General features: G+C 44.6%; 1 protein-coding gene across 3 annotated transcripts in view; it reads left to right on the plus strand.

Moving 5' to 3' along the window:
• Positions 1 to 204: 204 nt before the first annotated feature.
• Positions 205 to 19555, plus strand: part of MAN1C1 (mannosidase alpha class 1C member 1) — a 137919-nt gene continuing 118568 nt past the window's right edge. For all 3 annotated transcript variants that reach the window (XM_044914439.1, XM_044914440.1, XM_044914441.1), the window contains exon 1: positions 205 to 899. In XM_044914439.1, coding sequence (XP_044770374.1) covers positions 360 to 899 — 540 coding nt within the window. In that variant the 5' untranslated portion in view covers positions 205 to 359. The remainder of the gene's footprint in view (positions 900 to 19555) is intronic.

Below are 19555 nucleotides of genomic sequence, written 5' to 3' on the forward strand. Positions count from 1 at the left end.
GCGCGGGAAGGCGCGGACCCCGCGGGCTCCGGCCGCTGCGAGGAGGGGCTGCGCGGCGGCCGGAGAGAAGGCTGTGGCGCGCGGCCGACCCTTGCGGGCCCGGGCCCCGAGCCGTGCCGCCCGGCGCGCCCGGGCCCCGCCGAGGCCGTTGCGCCCCTGCCTCAGCTCGGGGACACTCGCCCCAAACTCCCTTAACTTCGGGGGCAGCCTCCGAAGCGGCGAAACTCTCACGGACCCCCACCCCGGGCGGCGCCCCTCGACGACGTCCCCGCCCCGAGCCCCTGCTGCCCAGTGCCCGCACTGAGAGGGCCTGGGGCTGAGGCCGGAGCTGACCGGCCCCAGCCCCGTGCCAGGCCACGATGCTCATGAGGAAAGTGCCCGTCTTCGTCCCGGCCTCCCCGTGGGGGCTGCGGCTGCCGCAGAAGTTCCTCTTCCTTCTCTTCCTCTCGGGCCTCATCACCCTGTGCTTCGGAGCCCTCTTCCTGCTGCCCAACTCCTCTCGTCTCAAGCGCCTCTTCCTGGCCCCCCGGACCCAGCAGCCCGGCCTGGAGGTAGTGGCCGAAGTCGCCGGCCACCCCCTGGCCCGCGAGCAGGAGTCGCCTCCCAACCCGGCGCCCGCTGTGCCAGCCCCCGGTGAGGGCGACGCCAGCAGCCAAGCAAGTACCCGCCGCCGGAAAGTGTGGCTGCGGCGCACGCACCCCACCGGGACACGGGAAATGGCCACGGTGGCCCGGAGCAGCGGCAGCACGGCCCTCAGACCCCAGGAGGGGGGCATCCCGTTTAGCTTTGACTTCAACGCGTTCCGGAGCCGCCTCCGCCACCCGGTCCTGGGGACCAGGGCAGATGAGAGTAAGGAGCCCCAGAGCCTAGTTCGAGCCCAGCGGGAGAAAATCAAGGAGGTAAGGACTCTGCTCCCCCGGAAAAGGAAAAGACTCTCTGTGCTTCCGTCTGTTTCCCCTGACCCCAGTCACTTCTGGTCCCTGGACTTCTGCTCTAGGTCCTCCTGGCACACTGCACCCTCCTCTCTCCTCCCAAACTTTCCACCTTCTCCTCAGTGGGCACTTTCCCCACTGCTGGGTTCGGTTTCTCGTCCCCACCTCTGACAGATGGTAGCTGAACCACTGGATCGACTCTCCCCCACCCCGACTCTGGTCTTTTCAGTCAAGTCCCCAACCCAGGTGGGTTGCACTTTGTCCCTTTGTGGAGTTGCTAGTTAGCTTCATTAATGGACACCCTCTCTGCTTGCATGGGGCCAAGGGCCACACTCTTTCTCATCGTGTGTTCTTAAGTCCTGACTTCCCCCAAACCCCTGTAGGATCTGCTACCTGGAAATCCAGGATATGGGGGTGGGGGGTGGTATTTAGTGTTCTGCAAGTATTTTGTAATCTAGCCAGCAATCTACAAACCAGAGGGTGTTGTGTATTCTTGCTATTTCTGTTGAGCTTTGAAACAATTGTGCGTAATCACGTGTGATGCAGGAAGGAGTGATCAACAGGGCAGTGGTAATGTTACAGAAGCTCTGAGGTTATTGGCTTAATGAAGCAGGTCTTGGACTTGCTCCCTGTAGGGACTGTACCAGGGAGGGGTTTAGAAGGATCACTTTGAGTGTCAATCTTGGTCCTAGTTTAAGAAACCAAGAACAAACACAGCCTCACCATGGCTTGAAGACTGATGCCAAGCTGCCTCTGGTAACCAAATATTCTGCTCTACCACTATTAGAGCTGCCTCCCTGAGGTTTTTGTCCAGCAATGCAGAGGGGGCTGCAGTGACACCCCCGGGCCACGAGGGGGCTATGGGCAAGCTGTGGGCCAGGGTCTCCTCCCTAGAAATGAGAGGATGCATCCCCCACTCCCCGTGGACCCAAAAGGAACGGGCTGTTTCTGCCTGGACTGGACTTCTTGGTTTGCTGCAAAGGGGTCAGCAGGTCTGACTTCCAAGGGGAGCCAACAGCAAGGGTCAGGACCTGCCCTGCCAGGATCTACTCAGAGCCAGTAGAGAGCTTAGCTATCCCTCTCTCCTTGTCTGGACTGTCCTCCATCCCAGTGTCCACCTCTGCCGTACTTCTTACCTCTGCTGGTACCCAGCCCTTCTGCAATAAGCCCTGTTGGGAGACTCTATCTTAACTAGCAACCACAGGACATTCTGTGACGTGAAGATAGGAAGTCACAAAGATGAGTCCTTGTTTTGTGCGTGTGTGCGTGAGTGTGCTCTCAGTTTCCAAATTCTTGTTGAAATTTCAAAGGTTAATTGAAGGCTGGAACTTGTAGTAGCTAAGGAAGGGACATCATTTCTCCCTTTTTGGTTAAGAACTGTGTTTTTGACTACCTACCTGAACCACCCACAGCTTCTTTGCTCAAAGCTGGCTCTGAGCACGTTAGCCCTTTCTGCCTTTTTATACGTCCCCAGAGGCCAGTCACCCCCAGTGAAATTACATATAAACTGCATGCTTGCAGTTTCTCATGGTGTGTCCAGAGCTGCCATCAGATCTTCAAAGGATCCCCCAAACAATTAAGAATTAACTATTGTCCTCTTCAGGGGTGCCTGGGTGGCTCAGATGGTTAAGTGTCTGCCTTTGGCTCAGGTCATGATCCCGGGGTCCTGGGATCGAGTCCCACATCGGGCTTTCCACTCAGCGGGGAGCCTGCTTCTCCCTCTGCCTCTCTCTCTCTCTGTCTCTTATGAATAAATAAATAAAATCTAAAAAAAAAAAAAAACCCAAAACTATTGTCCTCTTCAGAAGAGGTGCTTTCTGCATTTGCATCTAGATCTGTGACCTATTTCTGAAAGCCTGGGGTTGGGAGCCATGGTAAAAAGAGTGGGCTGGCTAGTGGGGACTTGGTTCTGCCCCTCTATACGTAGACAGCCTCCCTTGCTGGCTGAGGCTGCAGGCTGCAGCAGCTAGGGGGTGGTAGGAGGTGTGGAGACTCTGCTCTGCAGGTGGGTGTAAAATAATAAAATAATATGGTGGGTGAAGGTCTGTGTTGGTCGCCAGATGTCTGGATCATTCAGTCTGGCATCTCTGAGCACCCCTGTTTATATATACCTGCAATTGGTGTTCAGTGAGCCCTCTCTTACTATCTTGGAGACCTTAAACTCCTCAGAATGGAGGAGGCTGAACTATATACACTATTATATTATATTTTGAACCCTCTTGTCTCTTCAGGCTTCTTGAGTTTGGACCCCCTTTCCAAACAACCTGGAAAATGGGAGGCAGTCGCTGGAGGATGTCTTTATTTCCTTCTCATTTAAATTTCTGTCTGTACCCTGCTCAGGGGTAGATCATTTTAGAAAGGTGCCTGTTTTCATAAAAGGGACTGTTGCTTCCTTCTCTGGCTTATTTCCAGACATGGATTGATTAGACCCCAGGAGCAGAAGGGGCGCTAGCATCAGATAAAAAGGGCTCTGTTCTTATAAGATGAGGTTTTTAAAGTGAAAGTAAACATCAAGAGAGACCCAGAGAGGGTGATAAATGAGAGTGAATGAAGATAGAGGACACCCAGTTCTAGATCAGTGAAGTATATTTATAAACATTCTGGTTTGAGAGATGAGCATAGGCATGAGGTCTGTGCTGATAAGATGGGTTGAAGCTGCATGTTCTGGGTGCACATGCATCAGGAAGCAATCTGTCAGTAGAACCAACTATTTTCCCTCTGCAGCCTTGGAACCTTGGAGGAGGCAATGTGGTGGAAGGGGGAAAGCCGGAGACTGTGGGTTCAAGTCCCAGCTCAATTATCAGCTGTCTGACTTTGGGCAAGCCACCTGCTCTCATTCCTGGGCCTTATTTTTCCTTCTGTAAAATGGAGTAAGGGAGGGGAGAATAGGCTGGTCACATACATTCTTGCTTCCAGACCTGGCCCCAAGCAGGCTGCCAGTCTGGTCAGGGACTCCTTAGCAATTGGGCTTTTCCCAGCTCTGTATTCAACGTGTTAGTTCCATGAAGTCAGAGACAACGGTGTGTTGTTGTTGACAAGGGTGGTGGTATTCACTGTTTTATCCCTGGCACTTAGTCAAGAGTAGATATTCATATAGTTGGTTAAGTTAATTCCCATCATCCATATGGAACTTTAGAGCTGGGATTGAACAATGACAGATCCTCAGCTTGGGATCGTGAGGAGTAAAGGATTTGACGAGAATGTAAAATAGCTTGCTAGCAGCCTTCCCTTTCAGATCTGATGATAATATAGGAAATTATTGTCATGATTATTAATTACAGGGGACCTTCGCCATTGGTGGATTTCTTAACAGATTCAAGTTCAACAGACTTTTCTCACTCATGACAAGAGCTGGGAGTGTATAGCTTGTCAGGGTTACATCCCGTGAAAGAACTCAAACTCTCCTGGGTCCTGCTAATGATGGTTGGTTGCTGATCTGGGGAACCTGAGTTGTCCCTTCCAGTGAAGGGGGCTTTTGTTAAAGGGAATTGGTCAGTCTGGGACAGTGAGAATATAGTACTGGAATGAGGCTGCTCCTGGGTTGCAGAACATAGGTTGAATTTCATCCTCATCCCCTGTGCACCACTGTATGTGGCAGTCCCGCTAAGGATCCAACCTGGGTTCAAGTCCTGGCCACACCATCAACTCTGAGCTCAAAGAAAAATTCCTATCACTGGGCCTATTTTCCCGGTAAAATAAAGGGACTGGCATTTAGGGAACTCTTCTCTTTCCCTCACTCCCATCTATTTACTTGTTTGTTTATGCATCTCCCAAGCACCTAGAAGAAGAGGGTCGGACACCTGGTTGGAGCTCAGTTACTTGAATGAGTGCCTACAATAAAGATCTATAAACTAACGGCTAAGGTTGCTGGTGGCAGAGGCTGGGTCTTCTTTCTGAGGGTACCTGGAATTCTAAGAGTGTCAGAGGAGGGGCCGTAGCAAGGTTGGGGCCTCGGCAGCTCTGTGACCCAAGAGGCCTTTTAGAAGTTTCGGTATTTTTCCAAGTGCAAGTCTACCTTGAAGAGATTGGGGAGGTGGCAGCCATGAATAAAATCTTCTCATGCCTGGATAGCAGGCATCTGGAGGATGCCCCAGTCACCCTGGAGTGCCCGACACTTGGCAGGGAGTGCCCCAGCTCTTGCTTTCTATGCCTGCTGCGTTAAGCCTCCAGGATATTGCTGGTTATGATATGTGACTATGTCTGAATAAGTCATCTTGGCAAATGATCTTTGCTCGCCATTAATGGGTTGGTTCGTTAGTCATGTGTGGTTTCTCTGTATACCTGATTTATCACCGCTAGTGCCGTGGACAGGTAGGAAAATTAAAAGGCTTTGTGTTCTTTGTAGCATGTGAATCAGAGCCTGTGAGATGTTCAGGATAATTAATATTAGGAACACCTTAGATTTAAATAGCTTTCCTTTGAAGATCTCTGTTTAAGTTACTGATTCATCGAAGATCCTTTTCTCCCCCGTCCTTCAGTTTCACTCTTGTCCTGCTCTGTGATACATTTAATGTAGATAGGAAGGCTGGCCTCTAATAACTGGGCTGGTCCCTTGGGAGACCCTTAAATCCTGAGCCCAGCCGCACTTCATCCTTCCTCCTTGGAAATGAGTACTGCGTGTAAAGCTTAGAACTTGCCCCCGCCCCGCTGGTGTACAACTTAATACCGGCAGGTTGGGTGGATCTCTTCTTTCGTTTTGAGTTGTATTGTCATTTTGGGGAATTAGGTGCAGACATTCCAGAAACAGTTGCTTTTTGGGCCTCACATCCTTAACTCTGTTGTTAGTGTTAGGTCTAGAAACAGTGACTTTTAAAAGTCAGTGTTTATTGCAAGCTGTAGTTAGCAGAGGGGTAAGAATATAGATTCCCCTGCGATTTTTCAGAGTGACTGATTTACATCTGAGCTCAAGAAATGCTTTTTCTCTAGCTTTCCCCGAAGACTGATCCATTACTCTACCAAAAATAAATATTGTGATATATATCAGGCATACTTTGCTCAAAGGGACTTACATCTTTTCTCTTACTGAAAAAAATAAATCAGGCTCACAAATTGGAAAGTCCCATTCAGGGAAGCAGTTTGATTATCTCAGTGGGCACCCGGTTTTGTGGGTACTGCCTCTGGTCTTCCTGTATCCTAACTTGAGTCTGTGTTAAGGGAGGTGGTGGGAGCTTTAGGAAATTCTCTCCCTGCCTTGCTTTCATTGGCCAGATCAGGAAAGCCTTAGCAAGGGAATGATGGACAAGATTCAGGAGAGTAGTTGCCTCTGGTGAATTCACGGGTATTTATTACATTACTTTAAAAGAGAGACCAGGGGCACCTGGGTGGCTCAGTTGGTTAAGCATCTGACTCTTGATTTCAGCTCAGGTCATGATCTCAACATGGTGAGATGGAGCCCTGCATCAGGCTCCGCACTGGGCGTGGAGCCTTCCTGGGATTCTCTCTCTCCCCCTCTTCCTCTGCCCCCTGCAAAATAAATAAATAAGAAATAAAAATAAAATGAAAGAGGGACCATGCATGGAGCAGGGATGAGTGTCATGAATCAAAGATTATTATTATTATTCCAGTCTGTATACCTGCAGGCCAGAAAGACAAGGCTCAGTCAAACAGCAAGCTCTGATTCTTGACTTCCGACTACCCCACGGTCAAGTCCTTAAACACAACAGTTTATATGATTTGGGGGAAAGAAACAGTGGGATTTCTTAGTTCTGCATTCTCATAGCAGATGATGACAAGACATCAAATTGGAGACTCCTCAAAAGAATTCTGAGTCAAGAGCCTAAGTCCCTCTTCTTTTCCCCCACTCATCTCTAGGGGTTAGTTAATAGCTTAGGCAGCATAGTTTTGGTTATTTTTTAATTTTTATTTTTTTTAAGTAGGCTCCACCCGCAATGTGGGGCTTGAGCTCAGGACCCTGAAATCAGAAGTCACATGCTCCCCTGACTGAGCCAGCAGGTGCCCCAGTTTTGGTTCTTTTAAATGCAGAGTTGATGTGGCTGTGATCACTGTAAGTTACACAGTTTTGGCACCTCGATCCCCAAAGAGAACAGAAGTCATGGAGACCACAGCTGTAGATTGTAGACTCAGCGTGTGTGGTGGCCCACCTGAAGGTATTTTCTTCCCTGAAAAGGCTGTTTTCTAAGATTTGGGCTGAGAGCTCCCCAAACTTGGCAGGCAGGCAGTTGGAATAGCTCTTACAAGGAGGTCTGAGTATGTCTCTTAACTCTGCATTTTCATTAATTAAAGGCTGAGACCAGGGCAGTTGTCTATCTCTTTTAGGGCAACACTGTTAGTGGTAACTTTTACAGAAGAAACTGAGCAATAATTTTGCTTTTATCTGGCATGCTCTGGGTATCAGCTGTTCCACAGGTGAACATTACAGGCAAATAGTTTTCACTAAATAGCAGCCATTTTCAGTGGCTGAATAATAGATTTCTCTCCCCTCCTTCCACCTCCGCCATGATTTGGTGGTCATCAGAAAATCCACTGTGCGGTACAGCAGTGTTCTGTAGGGCCTGCTGAGTTGTCTAGATAAGTCTGTTGGCCTCTCAATGCCTGTTCCTTGTATTCTTGTCTTGTTTTTTTTTATAACAATCCTGCAATGCAGGCACTGTCTCTTTATTTAAGTATAGTTTACATATAGCAAAATATACAGATCTTAAACATACAGTTTGCTGAATTTTAACAAATGCAGAAAACTGTGTAAAGCACACATGGAAATACGGAACATTTCCATCCCCTCAGAAAGATCCCTCTGCTCCTTCCCAGGCAATCCCCCATCATCCACCTCCCATCTCCTATTTCAGTTTGTCACTAGAGATTCTGATTCTGTTCTGAAACTTCAAATAAATGGAGTAGTACAACATATGCCCTTTTGTGCAAGGCTTCTTTCACCAAGGATGTTTTTGAAATTCATCCATGTGTGTATTCATACTTCATTCCTCTTTATTGTCAAGATAAAGTTCTGTTGCATGAATATGCTACAGTTTGTTTCTCTATCACTTGTTGTGGACTTTTTGGTTGTTTCCAGTGTTTGGCTATTATGAACTAAGCTGCTATGAATATTTTATGTACAAGTCTTTGTATAGACATGTTTCCATTTCTTTTATGTAAATACATAGGAGTAGAATTGCTGGTTAATAGAGTAGACATATGTTTAACTTTATAAGAAAACTGGAAACACTTTCCCCAAGTAGTTAAGGCCATTTTATACTTCCATCAGCAGTGTGTGAGAATTCTGCATCTTTGTCAACATTTGCTATTTTCCACCTTTTTAAGTTTAGCCATTCTATGTGATAGGCAGTAATATTTCATTGTTTTAATTTTTGATTCCCTGTTAACTGTTGGTAATGAACATCTTTTCATGTGTTTATTTACTGTTTCTATATCTTCAAGTGTCCAAATCTTACACCCTTTTTAACTAAAAAATTGGGCTCTTTATCATCTTATTGAATATAGAAATTCTTTATATATTCTAGATATAAGTCCTTTGTCAGATAAACATTTTGTAAATATTTGCTCCCAGTTTATGGTTTGTCCTTGCATTTTCTTAGTGGTAGGATTCAAAGAGCAGAAGTTTTAAATTTTGATGAAATCAGTGTATCAATATTTTCTTCTATGGTTAGTGCTTTCTGTGTCTACTTAGAAAAAAAATTCTTGCCTTCCCCATGGTTATGAAAATAGTCTCCTATTAATTCCAGAATCTTGATCATTTTAGTTTTTACATTGAGTTCTCCCATCTACTTCAAATGAATTTTTGTATGTGGTATGAGGTAGGAATCCAGAGTCATTATTTTACATTTAGATGTCCAGTTGTTTAGTATTTCTTGTTGAAAAGTCTTTCCTTTTCCCATTGAATTGCTTTGAAGCCATGTTAGATTTATCGACCATATATATACCATATATATTCTGTTCTGTTTCTGGACTCTTCTTCTACTGATTTATTTTTATGCCAATTCATACTATCTTGATGCTATAGCTTTATAGTAAGTCTTAAAAGCAGGTCCTCTATCTTTGAGCGCTTTTGCAAAATTGCTTTGGCTATTATAGGTCCTTTGCATTTCTGCATACATTTGAGAACAAGCTTGTCAGTTTCTGTGAAAAATCCTGCTGGGAGTTTGATTGGGTTTGCTTTGAACCTGTAAGTCAAATTGGGGAGAACTGATACCTTAACAGTATTGGGTTTTTTATCCATGAAAGTGATATCTCTTTCCACTTATTTAGATTTTCTTTAACTTCTCTGAACAATGTTTTGTAGTTTTCAATGTGGAGAACTTGAACATCTTTTATTAACTGTATTTCTAAGTATTTTATAATTTTTATGCTGTTGTAAATGGTAATCTTTAAATTTTTATTTTTAAATTTTTGTGTTTTAAAATAAAAATTTTTATTTTTTAAATTTTTGTTGCCAATACATAGAAATACAAGAGATTTTTGTATATTGACTTTATATCATGTGACCTTATTGAAGTCATTTAATTTTTTTTGTAGATTCTTAAGGATCTGTTAGGTATACAATCATGTTGTCTATGAGTCAAGACGAAGACGTTTTTACTTCTTCCTTTCCAGTGTTTATGCCTTTTATTTTTTTGTCTTCCTTGATTGCACTGGTTAGGACTTCCAGTTCAAGGTTAAATAGAAGTGGTGAGAACTGACATCTTTGTTCTTGATCTCAAGGGAGGAGCATTCAGCCTCTACATTAAGTATGATGTTAAGTGTAGGATGCCTTTTATCAGGTTGAAGTTCCCTCCCATTCCTAGTTTGCTGAGAGTTTTTATCAGAAATAGGATCAAATTTTGTCAAATGCTTTTTCTGCATCTGTGGAGATAACCATATTGTTTTTCTCTCTAATTCTGTTAATATGGTGAATCATATTGATTTTAAAAGAATGTTAAACTTGCATTTGATTTTCTAATATTTTGTTAAGAATTTTTGCATCTGGGGCGCCTGGGTGGCTCAGTTGGTTAAGCAACTGCCTTCGGCTCAGGTCATGATCCTGGAGTCCTGGGATCGAGTCCCGCATCAGGCTCCCTGCTCGGCAGGGAGTCTGCTTCTCCCTCTGACCCTCCCAACCCTCCCCCCTCTCATGTGCTCTCTCTCTCAGTCTCTCTCTCTCAAATAAATAAATAAAATCTTTAAAAAAAAAAAAGAATTTTTGCATCTGCGTTCATGAGGCATATTGGTCTGTAGTTTTCTTATAAGGCCTTTGTCTGGGTTTTGGCACAGCTTATGTTACTTCATAAAATGAACTGAAAAATGTTCTCTTCTATTTTCTGAACAAGTTTGTGGGACACTAATATTATGTCTTCTTAAACGTTTGGTAGAATTCACCACCAAAGCCATCTAGGCCTAGAGAATGTGTGTGTGTGTGTGTGTGTGTGTGTGTGTGTGTGAGAGAGAGAGAGAGAGAGAGAGAGAGGGAGGGAGGGAGAGGGAGGGATGGAGGGAGGGAGAGAGAGGAAGAGGTTTTAAATTATCAGTTCCATTACTTCAACAGATATAGAGCTATTCAGAATTTCTGTCTCTTGTGTTGGTTTTGTCAATTTGCTTTCAAGAAATTTGTCAATTTCATCCACGTTGTAGAATTTATTGGCATAAAATTGTTCCTGAGATTCTCATTTTCCTTTTAACATTTGTAGGACCTGTAGTGGTGTTCCCTCTTTCATTCCTGACATTGGTAATCGCTTTCTCTGTTTCATTCTTAAAAATAGTTTAGCTAGTAGTTTACTAATTTTACTGATCTTTTTCTGGAACCAACTTTTGATCTTTTTTAAAAATATCCATTCAAGGGGCACCTGGGTGGCTCAGGTCATGATCCTGGGATTGGCCCCCCCCCACTGGGCTCCCTGCTCAGTGGGGCTCCCTCTCCCTCTGCCTGCCCCTCCCCCAGCTTATGCTCTCTCTCTCTCTCTCTCTCAGATGAATAAAATCTTAAAAAAACTTATCCATTAAACATTTTTTAATAATTACATTTGTCTTTATTTTCTTCTTTCTGCTTATTTTGGGCTTAATTCACTGTCTTCTTATAATTTATCTAGTCTGACAATCTGCTTATGTCCACTTCCCCTCTGTCAATCTTCATTCTGTTGTTGTCATGTAGTTTGCTTCTACATATATTACAAACCTCATAATACATTAGTAATTTTTTTGCTTCAAACAGTTTTCTTAAACAAATTAATAAATTAGAGTCTTTTTATTCACACACATACTTACCATATATAGTGTTCTTCACTCCTTCTTGCATGTCTGAGTTTCTGTCTGGTACCATTTCCCCTTCAGCCTGAAAAGCTACTCTTAATATTTCTCATAGTGTAGGTTTGCTGATAACAAATTCTTGCAGCTTTTGTCTATTTTGCCTTCATTTTAAAAGGATATTTTTTGCTGGATATAGAATTTTAAGTTGACTTTTATTTTTCTTTAATGAAAGACTCATTGTCTTATAGCTTTCATTGTTTCTGATGAGAAGTTAGAGTATATTCCCCTGCATATAATATATTTCCCCTCCCTTTGCATGCTACTAAGATGTTATCTTTCATATTCAGCAATTTAACTACGATGTGCCTAGATGTGGATGTCATTGTTATTTTTCTTGGGGTTTATTGAGCTTCTTGTGTCCGTGAGTTAATATTTTTTCATCAGGTTTGGAAAAATTTTGGCTCATATTTCTTCAGTATTTTTTTCTGGCCCAATCTATCTTCTTTTCTTTTAGAGCTCCAGTTACTTATGAGTTAGATTGCTGGATATTTTTTTTACAGTCACTGAATTTCTTTATTTCTTTTCAGGCTTTCTCTCTATGCTTTGATGTAGATAGTTTATATGAACATATCTTCAGGTTCACTGCACTTTTCGGTAGTGTCCAATTGATTGTTAAGCCTACCCAGTGAATTTTTTATTTCAGGTATTTTTTTACATCTAGAATTTCCACCTGGACCTTTTCCATTGTTTTTGTTTCTCTGATATTTCCAGTCTGTTCATTTATTGTCTCCATATTTTTCTTTAATTTCTAAGGCATATTTATAATATTTTTTCAAAAAGTCTTTTTGGCTATTTCCAAAATCTTTCTCATCATTGGGTCTGTACTTATTGACTGTTTTATCTCCTGATTCACATATTTTTTTTTTTTTAAATACATCTTCATGTGTCTACTCATTTAAAAAAAAAAATCTGTGCAAAACATTGTGAATCCTACTTTTTTAAGATTCTAGCTTCATCTGCTTTTATGCAGTCTTTCTCCCCTCTTTCTGTAGCTATCAGGCTACCTGCTCTGGCTGCTTTATTTTCTACTTTTCCTATTTTGTGATGTTCTAACCTATATTTGGCCAGGAAACCATTCAATATAGCTTCTATAAGTTAGCATTATGTAACATACAAATGAACACTTTGAGTAGGTTTCTAAAGACTCCTGAATCAACTGCGTGAACTTTAATGTACATATTTTAGTGCAGTCTAGATATTTAAAGATTCTTATTTATTTTTGGTTATTGATATTGGGTACATGAAATATAATTTTGTATCGAATCTATATCCTAAGTAAAGACAACAGTTCTCAAGGGCTCCTAATTTTTGGTTGATGTGATCTTAAACTATTTGTGCATTTTTTGCTCCTCTGTTTTTAGATGTTACAAGAAATATTTCTTAGTATCTTCATGTTCCAGCAGCCTCCATTAGTGTCCCTTTCTTCCCAGGATTTGACCTGTCAAATATTTTCTCTGGCTCCTTAACTTAAGTCTAATGACTACTTCTTAAACCTTGTTTTGTAAATGCCCACATTAAAAAAAAAAAAAAAAGAACTGTTCACGTAGGCCACATTACTGAATTACTGATCAGAAGAAAGCTAAATACACATGGATGAAGGATTTCCAAAGTGCATTCTGTGAGATCTGATCTCTTATTTCCCCTTATTCAATAAAGTTAATGTGGAGTAAAGATAGTATTTTATAGCTAAGGCTACCCCTAACTTTATTTGTCTCCTTTGGAATGAGTGGGGTGTTGAATAAAAGTTATAAATCACTTATTTAAGATCCCTCTCCCCCATTTTCACTCCTGGAGTGAGCTTTTCAGAGGTTAAACCAAAACTTTGCCAAGTAAATGCTGATCTCCTGGGAAGACATTTCAGCACCATTTTTGTTTTTTCTGTACTTGTGTTCTTGACCTAAATCAGCAAATCTTTCTCCTTTCCAGCTCTCCCAGAAGCCATTCTCCATGTCTGTCACATAACTTACAGAGCTCTGGAGTTGCCTTGGTTTTTAATTATAAGAATCAATGGGGAGGGGTGCCTGGGTAGCTCAGTCCTTAAGCGTCTGCCTTTGGCTCAGGTCATGATCCCAGGGTCCTGGGATCCAGCCCTGTGTAGGGCTCCCTGCTCGTCCGGCGGGAAGCCTGCTTCTCCCCCTCCCACTCCCCCTGCTTGTGTTTCCTCTCTCACTGTCTCTGTCTCTGTCAAATAAATAAATAAATAAATAAAATCTTAAAAAAAAAAAAAAGAATGAGGAAAGAAGATTTTGGTTTCTTTCAGAGCTGGGCCTTTTAGAGAGCAGCCTATAAAATATAACCAATGTTGTTACTTTGGAGTATGAGAAAACCCTTTATAGAGAAAGTTTCATCTTTAGACAGAGAAATAGCAGCTCCGTCTAGAGACTTCTCTAGGATTTTCAGATACAGGGCTTCTTGGATGTATAATTATGTAAGGGGCAGAGATTTCACACTGATGTACTTTCAGAGGTAATAGCCTCCTTACAATCATGCTAGGAGGTCTGTCTGGTTATTGATCCTTCAGTAGCTAAGAATGGTACCAGAGTAGTGTCTGTCCAGATGGGGCTGAGGGAGACAAACAATATTAGACATTTCCTGTGATTAGGCACTGAATTAGATTAAAGCATAATAAGATTCTCTGTGCTCTGAATAAAGTGCTCTTAAGCTCGGCAGCAGTGGGAGCAGAGTTCCAGGTTTCCAGCCCTGGTATTTGAAGTCATCTTGCATGTTATAAAAAGGGTTTCTGACTCTCTGGCCTCTGTACCACCCCCTGGCATTTAAATCCCCAGGGAGAATCCACGGGGGGGGGGGGGGGGTCTGCTTTGGAGGGGAGTGGGGGTTGGGCTGGGATGATGCCCACTTCCTCCTGGAGAGATGAGATCAAAAACTCCTTCTGGGAGTTTCTTCCCTTAAGAGTTTAGCTGATCCCCAGCATAGCCTGTGGCAGATAGGGCATGGACTATAATCCCATTTTATAGCTGAGAGAATGGAGACACTGAAAAGGCAGGCCACCACCTTCAGGCCCTGCCAGTTTAAACGCTGATATATGATATAAACCTGCTCTCCTGCCACTTTGGTTGACATTCGTTCTATTATATCATCTAAAGGCTTGTGGGTGATAATTTAGAGGAAAAGCTTTCACTTTGGGATGGAATGAAGTAGAAATTGTCAGTCTTGGTAGGTATCAAAAGAACTGGTGTAGTGAATCTTTAGAACAGGGGTTCTAACCTTTATTACAGTCTGGAACCCCATCGGGGATTTTAGTAAATACTGACACCCGAGTTCCTCTTCCAGAGAGTTTGATTTAATTGGTCTTGGGTGCAGCCTGAACACTGGGATGTTTAAAAACTTCCAGGTGGTTCTAATGTGCAGCCATGCTTTCGCACACACCTATGGCAGCTTTGTCTTCATGTAGGCTGTGTCTCCTTTCTGGCTTTATTTCCCTTTTACCCACTTATGGGAGAGGTTGGAAATTTTCCATATTTATTCAGACTTCAGCCAGTCCTCCTTTCCTTATCTTCAGATAAGGAAAAAATGAGCTGAGGAAAGGACTCAATTAAAACTGACTTTTCCAGTTTATACTGTTAACACGATCAAGAGAAGCCATGAATTTATTAAAACTTTAAGAAAAAACATTGAAAACACCAACTATCTATTGAGCTTCAGTTATACACTGAAGGCTATATGAGCTGAAGGAAAGGCAACGATGGATCTCTGGCTTTCAGGAGTTTTATGGTGTAATATTGTTATGGGTCTGAATCACTTCCCACCATATATAGATGCATAGAAGGGAGGAAACATTCGTTAGCTGCGTAATATTTGCCTGTCCCACCTAAATCCTTTTTTGGGAAGCAGGTAGGACATAAACATCTGGGTTGGAAATATTTGCTTGTCCAGAAGTAGATTTCCCAAAAGACCATCGCCCTCCTGCCTATGGCCACTCTTCCCCTTTCCAGTTAACAGAGCCGCCTTTTCACATTGCTGTTTGGGCCTTAACATCGAGTAACAGATGCTCAGGAAAAAGAAGATATTGAAGAAGTGAAAAGCTGAACCCAGCCCCCAGCGTTCGGACTCCCAGCAGCCGGGTCTACAATTTCGGACCCTCTCTGCCCTGCCAGGTGCTAGATGTGACTTAATCTGAGAATTACTGTCCTGGGTTATCAGATCGACTCTACCCAGGCCTCCTCTGGTGGAAGCTGCACAAGGTGAGAATAGCTACAAAGCAGTGTGAGTGTCCCTGACAGTCCTCTTGCGAGCTCTGTTTCCACGCAAGAAACCTTGGAACTGTCCACCTGTGCTATAGATTGCCCTGTTTCTTCAATCTGTCCCAACTATTTCTAGCAAATTCTTTGGCTGAAACGGCATATAAAACAAGTCCTATTTGTCCCAGTCTTATTTCATTCCAGCTTCCAGGGGTGGACATTTAGCATAGGAGCATTAATGGAGATGCAGACTTCAGAGAAGACATCTCCTTCTGTTGTTAGATCTTCTGTTAAGCCGTGCTTACTCAGAGGCCTCTGGCTGCAGGAAGCAGTGATGGGGATGGAACTTGGCAGATAGCTGTGGCTGGGGCTTTGTGGAGGCCTGTGTGGGGACATGATTGTTTGTATATTGGTTTGCATTTATGTATTGGTCTTATTTTCATCTTCCTGAGGTACCCAGATGCTATGGTGATAGATTGGTTGGAAACGACTCATTTGTCAGGGTTCCATGGGGGACGTAGGTTTCCTTCTCGTGTGCAGTGGAGTCTAAAATGTTTAATTAGATGCTGAGGCATTTCTGCATGGGTCCATCTCTGCCGGTTCTTCTGGTGAGTGCCATTCCTAGGTTGGAGAGGGACTGGGCATTTCCGGGCCTGACCTCCCCTCCCCTCTTAATGCAATTCTCAGTCCTCCCTTTTTATTAGCTGCTGGGTTCCCCCCCCCCTCTTTTTTGTTCTAGAAATTGCCTTTATGTGACTGCTGGAATTTGCAGAGCTGATTCGTGTTGGAAATCTAGTTGTCAGACAGGTCCAACCCAGACTTTATGAAATAATGTAGTTGAACTGATATGCAGTGAGAGGAATATTAACTACCTGCTGCTGATCTGTTTTGTTCAATGCAACTTCTTCAGAGAACTTACCTTGTTCTCACTGCACGCCAAGCGGTGCCTGGGATGCTGAGGATGCAGAGATGCGGCTCTGCTCTCGGGAGTAGAACATCTAGCCAGGGTGCGGTGGATGTGTACACAGTTGTGGCACCATGGAGGTGTCCAAATAAAGGGGTGAATAAAGGACTGGGGAGTCCCATTAATTTGACATCAGCCTGGGGAAAAGGAGAGCATTCCGGGCAAATGTGGAGAATACCAGGAGTGGTGGGCTTGCAGGATCGCAGGCTGCCTCATGTGCTGGACCTGGGGAGGGGTCGGAGGTGTGAATGTAGGTGAAATGTGGAATGCCCAGGGTTTCTACCTGGGGTAGATGGGGACATCGGGGAGTGGGGACAGTGAGAAATCCTGGGAGGGGAGAGAAGTTGAGTTCTAGGCATGATAAAACGATATGCTTGTGAAATTGAGGTGGACACATCCGGTGGGTGGTTGGAAATACGGGTTTGGGACTGGGGGTGATGGCACAGGAGATGCTGATTTCGAAGTCACAGTGTGGCATGGCAGGGATCGAAAGCTGGAGTGCAAAGCCATTCAAGGAAAACTTTGGGAGCACCCGTGTTTAAAGAAGAAACCGAGATTTGGGGAGAAGGTAGAGTCAGGTGGTAGAGGGACCAAGAGAGCCACATCCTGCCTTCCTTTTCCAGCTGGTTCTGCCATACCTGGCTGCCCACCAAGCCCTGGGAGTAGCTCCCAGGCTCAGGCAGGCTTGCTGGGCTGTGTCCTCTTCTGAGAGGCCAGCCCTTCATTTCCTCTCCTCCTCACCCCTGCCCAGCTACTGGCTGCAAACTCTTCGGCTGGCCTTCCTTGCTGGAATCAAGGATTAGTCTGTTTCTCCCCTTTGTTTTCTCACGGTTTATCAGGACTCACCTTCAGACCTCTGTTAAGAAGAGCTGGGTGCTCTGAGTGGACTCTTCTGCTGGCCTGGTGCTGAGCGTGCCCAGCCCTGTAGCTTACTCCTTGTCCCGGAAGAGCATGCAGAGCCACTCCTCCACCTCCTTTCTGGAAATAGGGTGTGTGCGTCTCTGGCCTGGCCTTGCGCTAAAGATTCTCAGGCCAGCTCATCAGTAGGAGGAGGCCACGCGTGGAGGGAGAAGGCATAGTTTAATCTTCATTGCTGTCCAGGAAAGGAAGACACTGTGGAGTAGTGAAGATACATTTTGTCTTTTCTCAGTGACCACAAGCAGGCAGTAGCCAAAGAGATACATTCTTCTCAGCTTGTGGCTGGAAGCCTCCCTTCCAGAGGAAGGGCTCTCTTGAAACCGAGCCACTGGCCATAGAACGGGGAGGGTCCCTAAGAAACTGCCATCCAAGGAACCTCTGTGTGGCTTTGTCACCCTGGACACCCTTCCAGATTTTCTCATGATGTGTGAGCTGCAGAAGCTGCCCTGCTTTCTGGCCGCAGCCCAGGACTGAAAACAGGCTCCTCAGCCAGACTGTGTCTAGAAGAAACCCGAAAGCTCCAGGGCCAAAGCAGCCCTGCCTTGAGGCCATGAGGTAGCCGCGGCTTTTTCTGTCTTGCCCGAATTGCTCTAAGTTTTCCTGTAGTGGTTTGAGCATCTTGAAGTTGGAATACGTAGGTCTGTTCGCCCCCTGGGGTAACAGGTGCGACGTGGCCAGTGCTAGTCCATTCCAGTTTCTCATCGCAGGACTGAAAAGCATGTGGTGTCTTTCTCCCCTCTGTCACTGCATTTTCAGTGACAGTCTGTGTTGGGTTGCTCAGCCTCCTCAGGGAGGGGACGAAAGCTAAAATGAGTTCCTGTTCGTCCCTGCTCATCCTTACAGTGTTGATTGATGTTGGAGCAGCCCCACCAGCTAAGTTGAAAAGCGTCCAACTTCCTGGCTCTGTACCTCCATGCAGTGCCAGCCCCCACTGGGCCTGGACCTTCTGCCCCAGCCAGCACCCCCTCTCCAGTCCCAGAGCTCTGGAGACTGCAGTCTTGCATTAGCGAGGCTACAGAGGCTACCTGGGTGGCACCAAGGAATTGCACAGACTGTTACATGAGGTGACTTTTAAAAAAAAATTGTGGGTAAAATACACATAACATAAAATTTATTATTTTAAGCATGTTAAAGTGTACAATTCAGTAGCATTAAGTACATTCACAGTATTATGTGATTATCACCACTGGCTAGTTCCAGAAGTTTTTCATCACTCCAAGTGGAAACCTGCTACCCTTTGAGCAGCCACTTCCCACTTCCTTCCTGACCTCAGCCCCTGGAAACCACTAACCCACTTTCTGTTTCTATGGATTTTTCTAGTCTGGATATTTTATGTAAGTGGAATCATACACCGTGTGGTCTTATGACGTGAAGGTTCGTCCATGTGGTAACATGTGTCAGTTTCATTTCTTTTATTCATTTCGGAATAATGTTCCCTTGTATGAGTACACCACATTTTGTTTATCCATTCACCTGTCGATGGACATTGGGATAGTTCTACCTTTTGGCTATTATGAATAATGCTTCTATGAACATCTGAGTACATGTTTTTGGGTGGACCTCTGTTCTCAGTTCTTTTGGGTCCCTACCTAGGAGTAGAATTACTGGGTCACGTGACAGTGCTACGTTGAACTTAATGAGGAGCTTCCACAGACTTCCACGGTGGCTGTACTGTCTTAGATTCTTACCAGCGGCATGAGGGGCAGTGACGTGGGCAGAGAAGGACCATGTGGTCAACTTGGGAGGGCTGATCTGGGAGGTGTTTGTGGGCTGAGCCTGGGATGGTGGCAGAGAATGGCCTCACTGGGGGGGGGAGGGGGCGGGGTGTCGGGTTAGAGAGCCAAGCCCAGCCCACAGATGAGGCTGTTGCGGGGAGGAGTGTGTGATGGTGGATGGGAGTACTTCACTGGGTTCCAGCGTGGAGGGACCATGTTTTACCCTAAAGCAATGCCCCTTTCCTGAGGCAGAGGCCGCTGGTTGCCCTCTACGTGGGGTTAGGTTCTGAATAAAGCATGTGAGGTGAAATCACTTATGGTCAAAAGTATCCTTGAAAATCTCTCATTACTAGGACCCTGACCTTTGGAAGTTCAAAAGCCAAAATTTAGCTTCCTTTGTTTGCTCTTCAGTGGTAGGCTTCTCTTTCCTTGGGGCAATGGAGGTCAAGGCCTAGTTTCCTTGAGAAAAGAACAATAGGGAAAATAAAGACATTGGGGGAAGAGGTGGCAGATAGAATCAAATATCTGCAAGTTAAATGTATATATGATGTGACGCTCAGGCCTTCTGGCCTCTGT

The sequence above is a fragment of the Neomonachus schauinslandi genome, chromosome 4, assembly GCF_002201575.2.
Source record: "Neomonachus schauinslandi chromosome 4, ASM220157v2, whole genome shotgun sequence".
In the NCBI taxonomy this organism is placed as follows: Eukaryota; Metazoa; Chordata; class Mammalia; order Carnivora; family Phocidae; genus Neomonachus; species Neomonachus schauinslandi.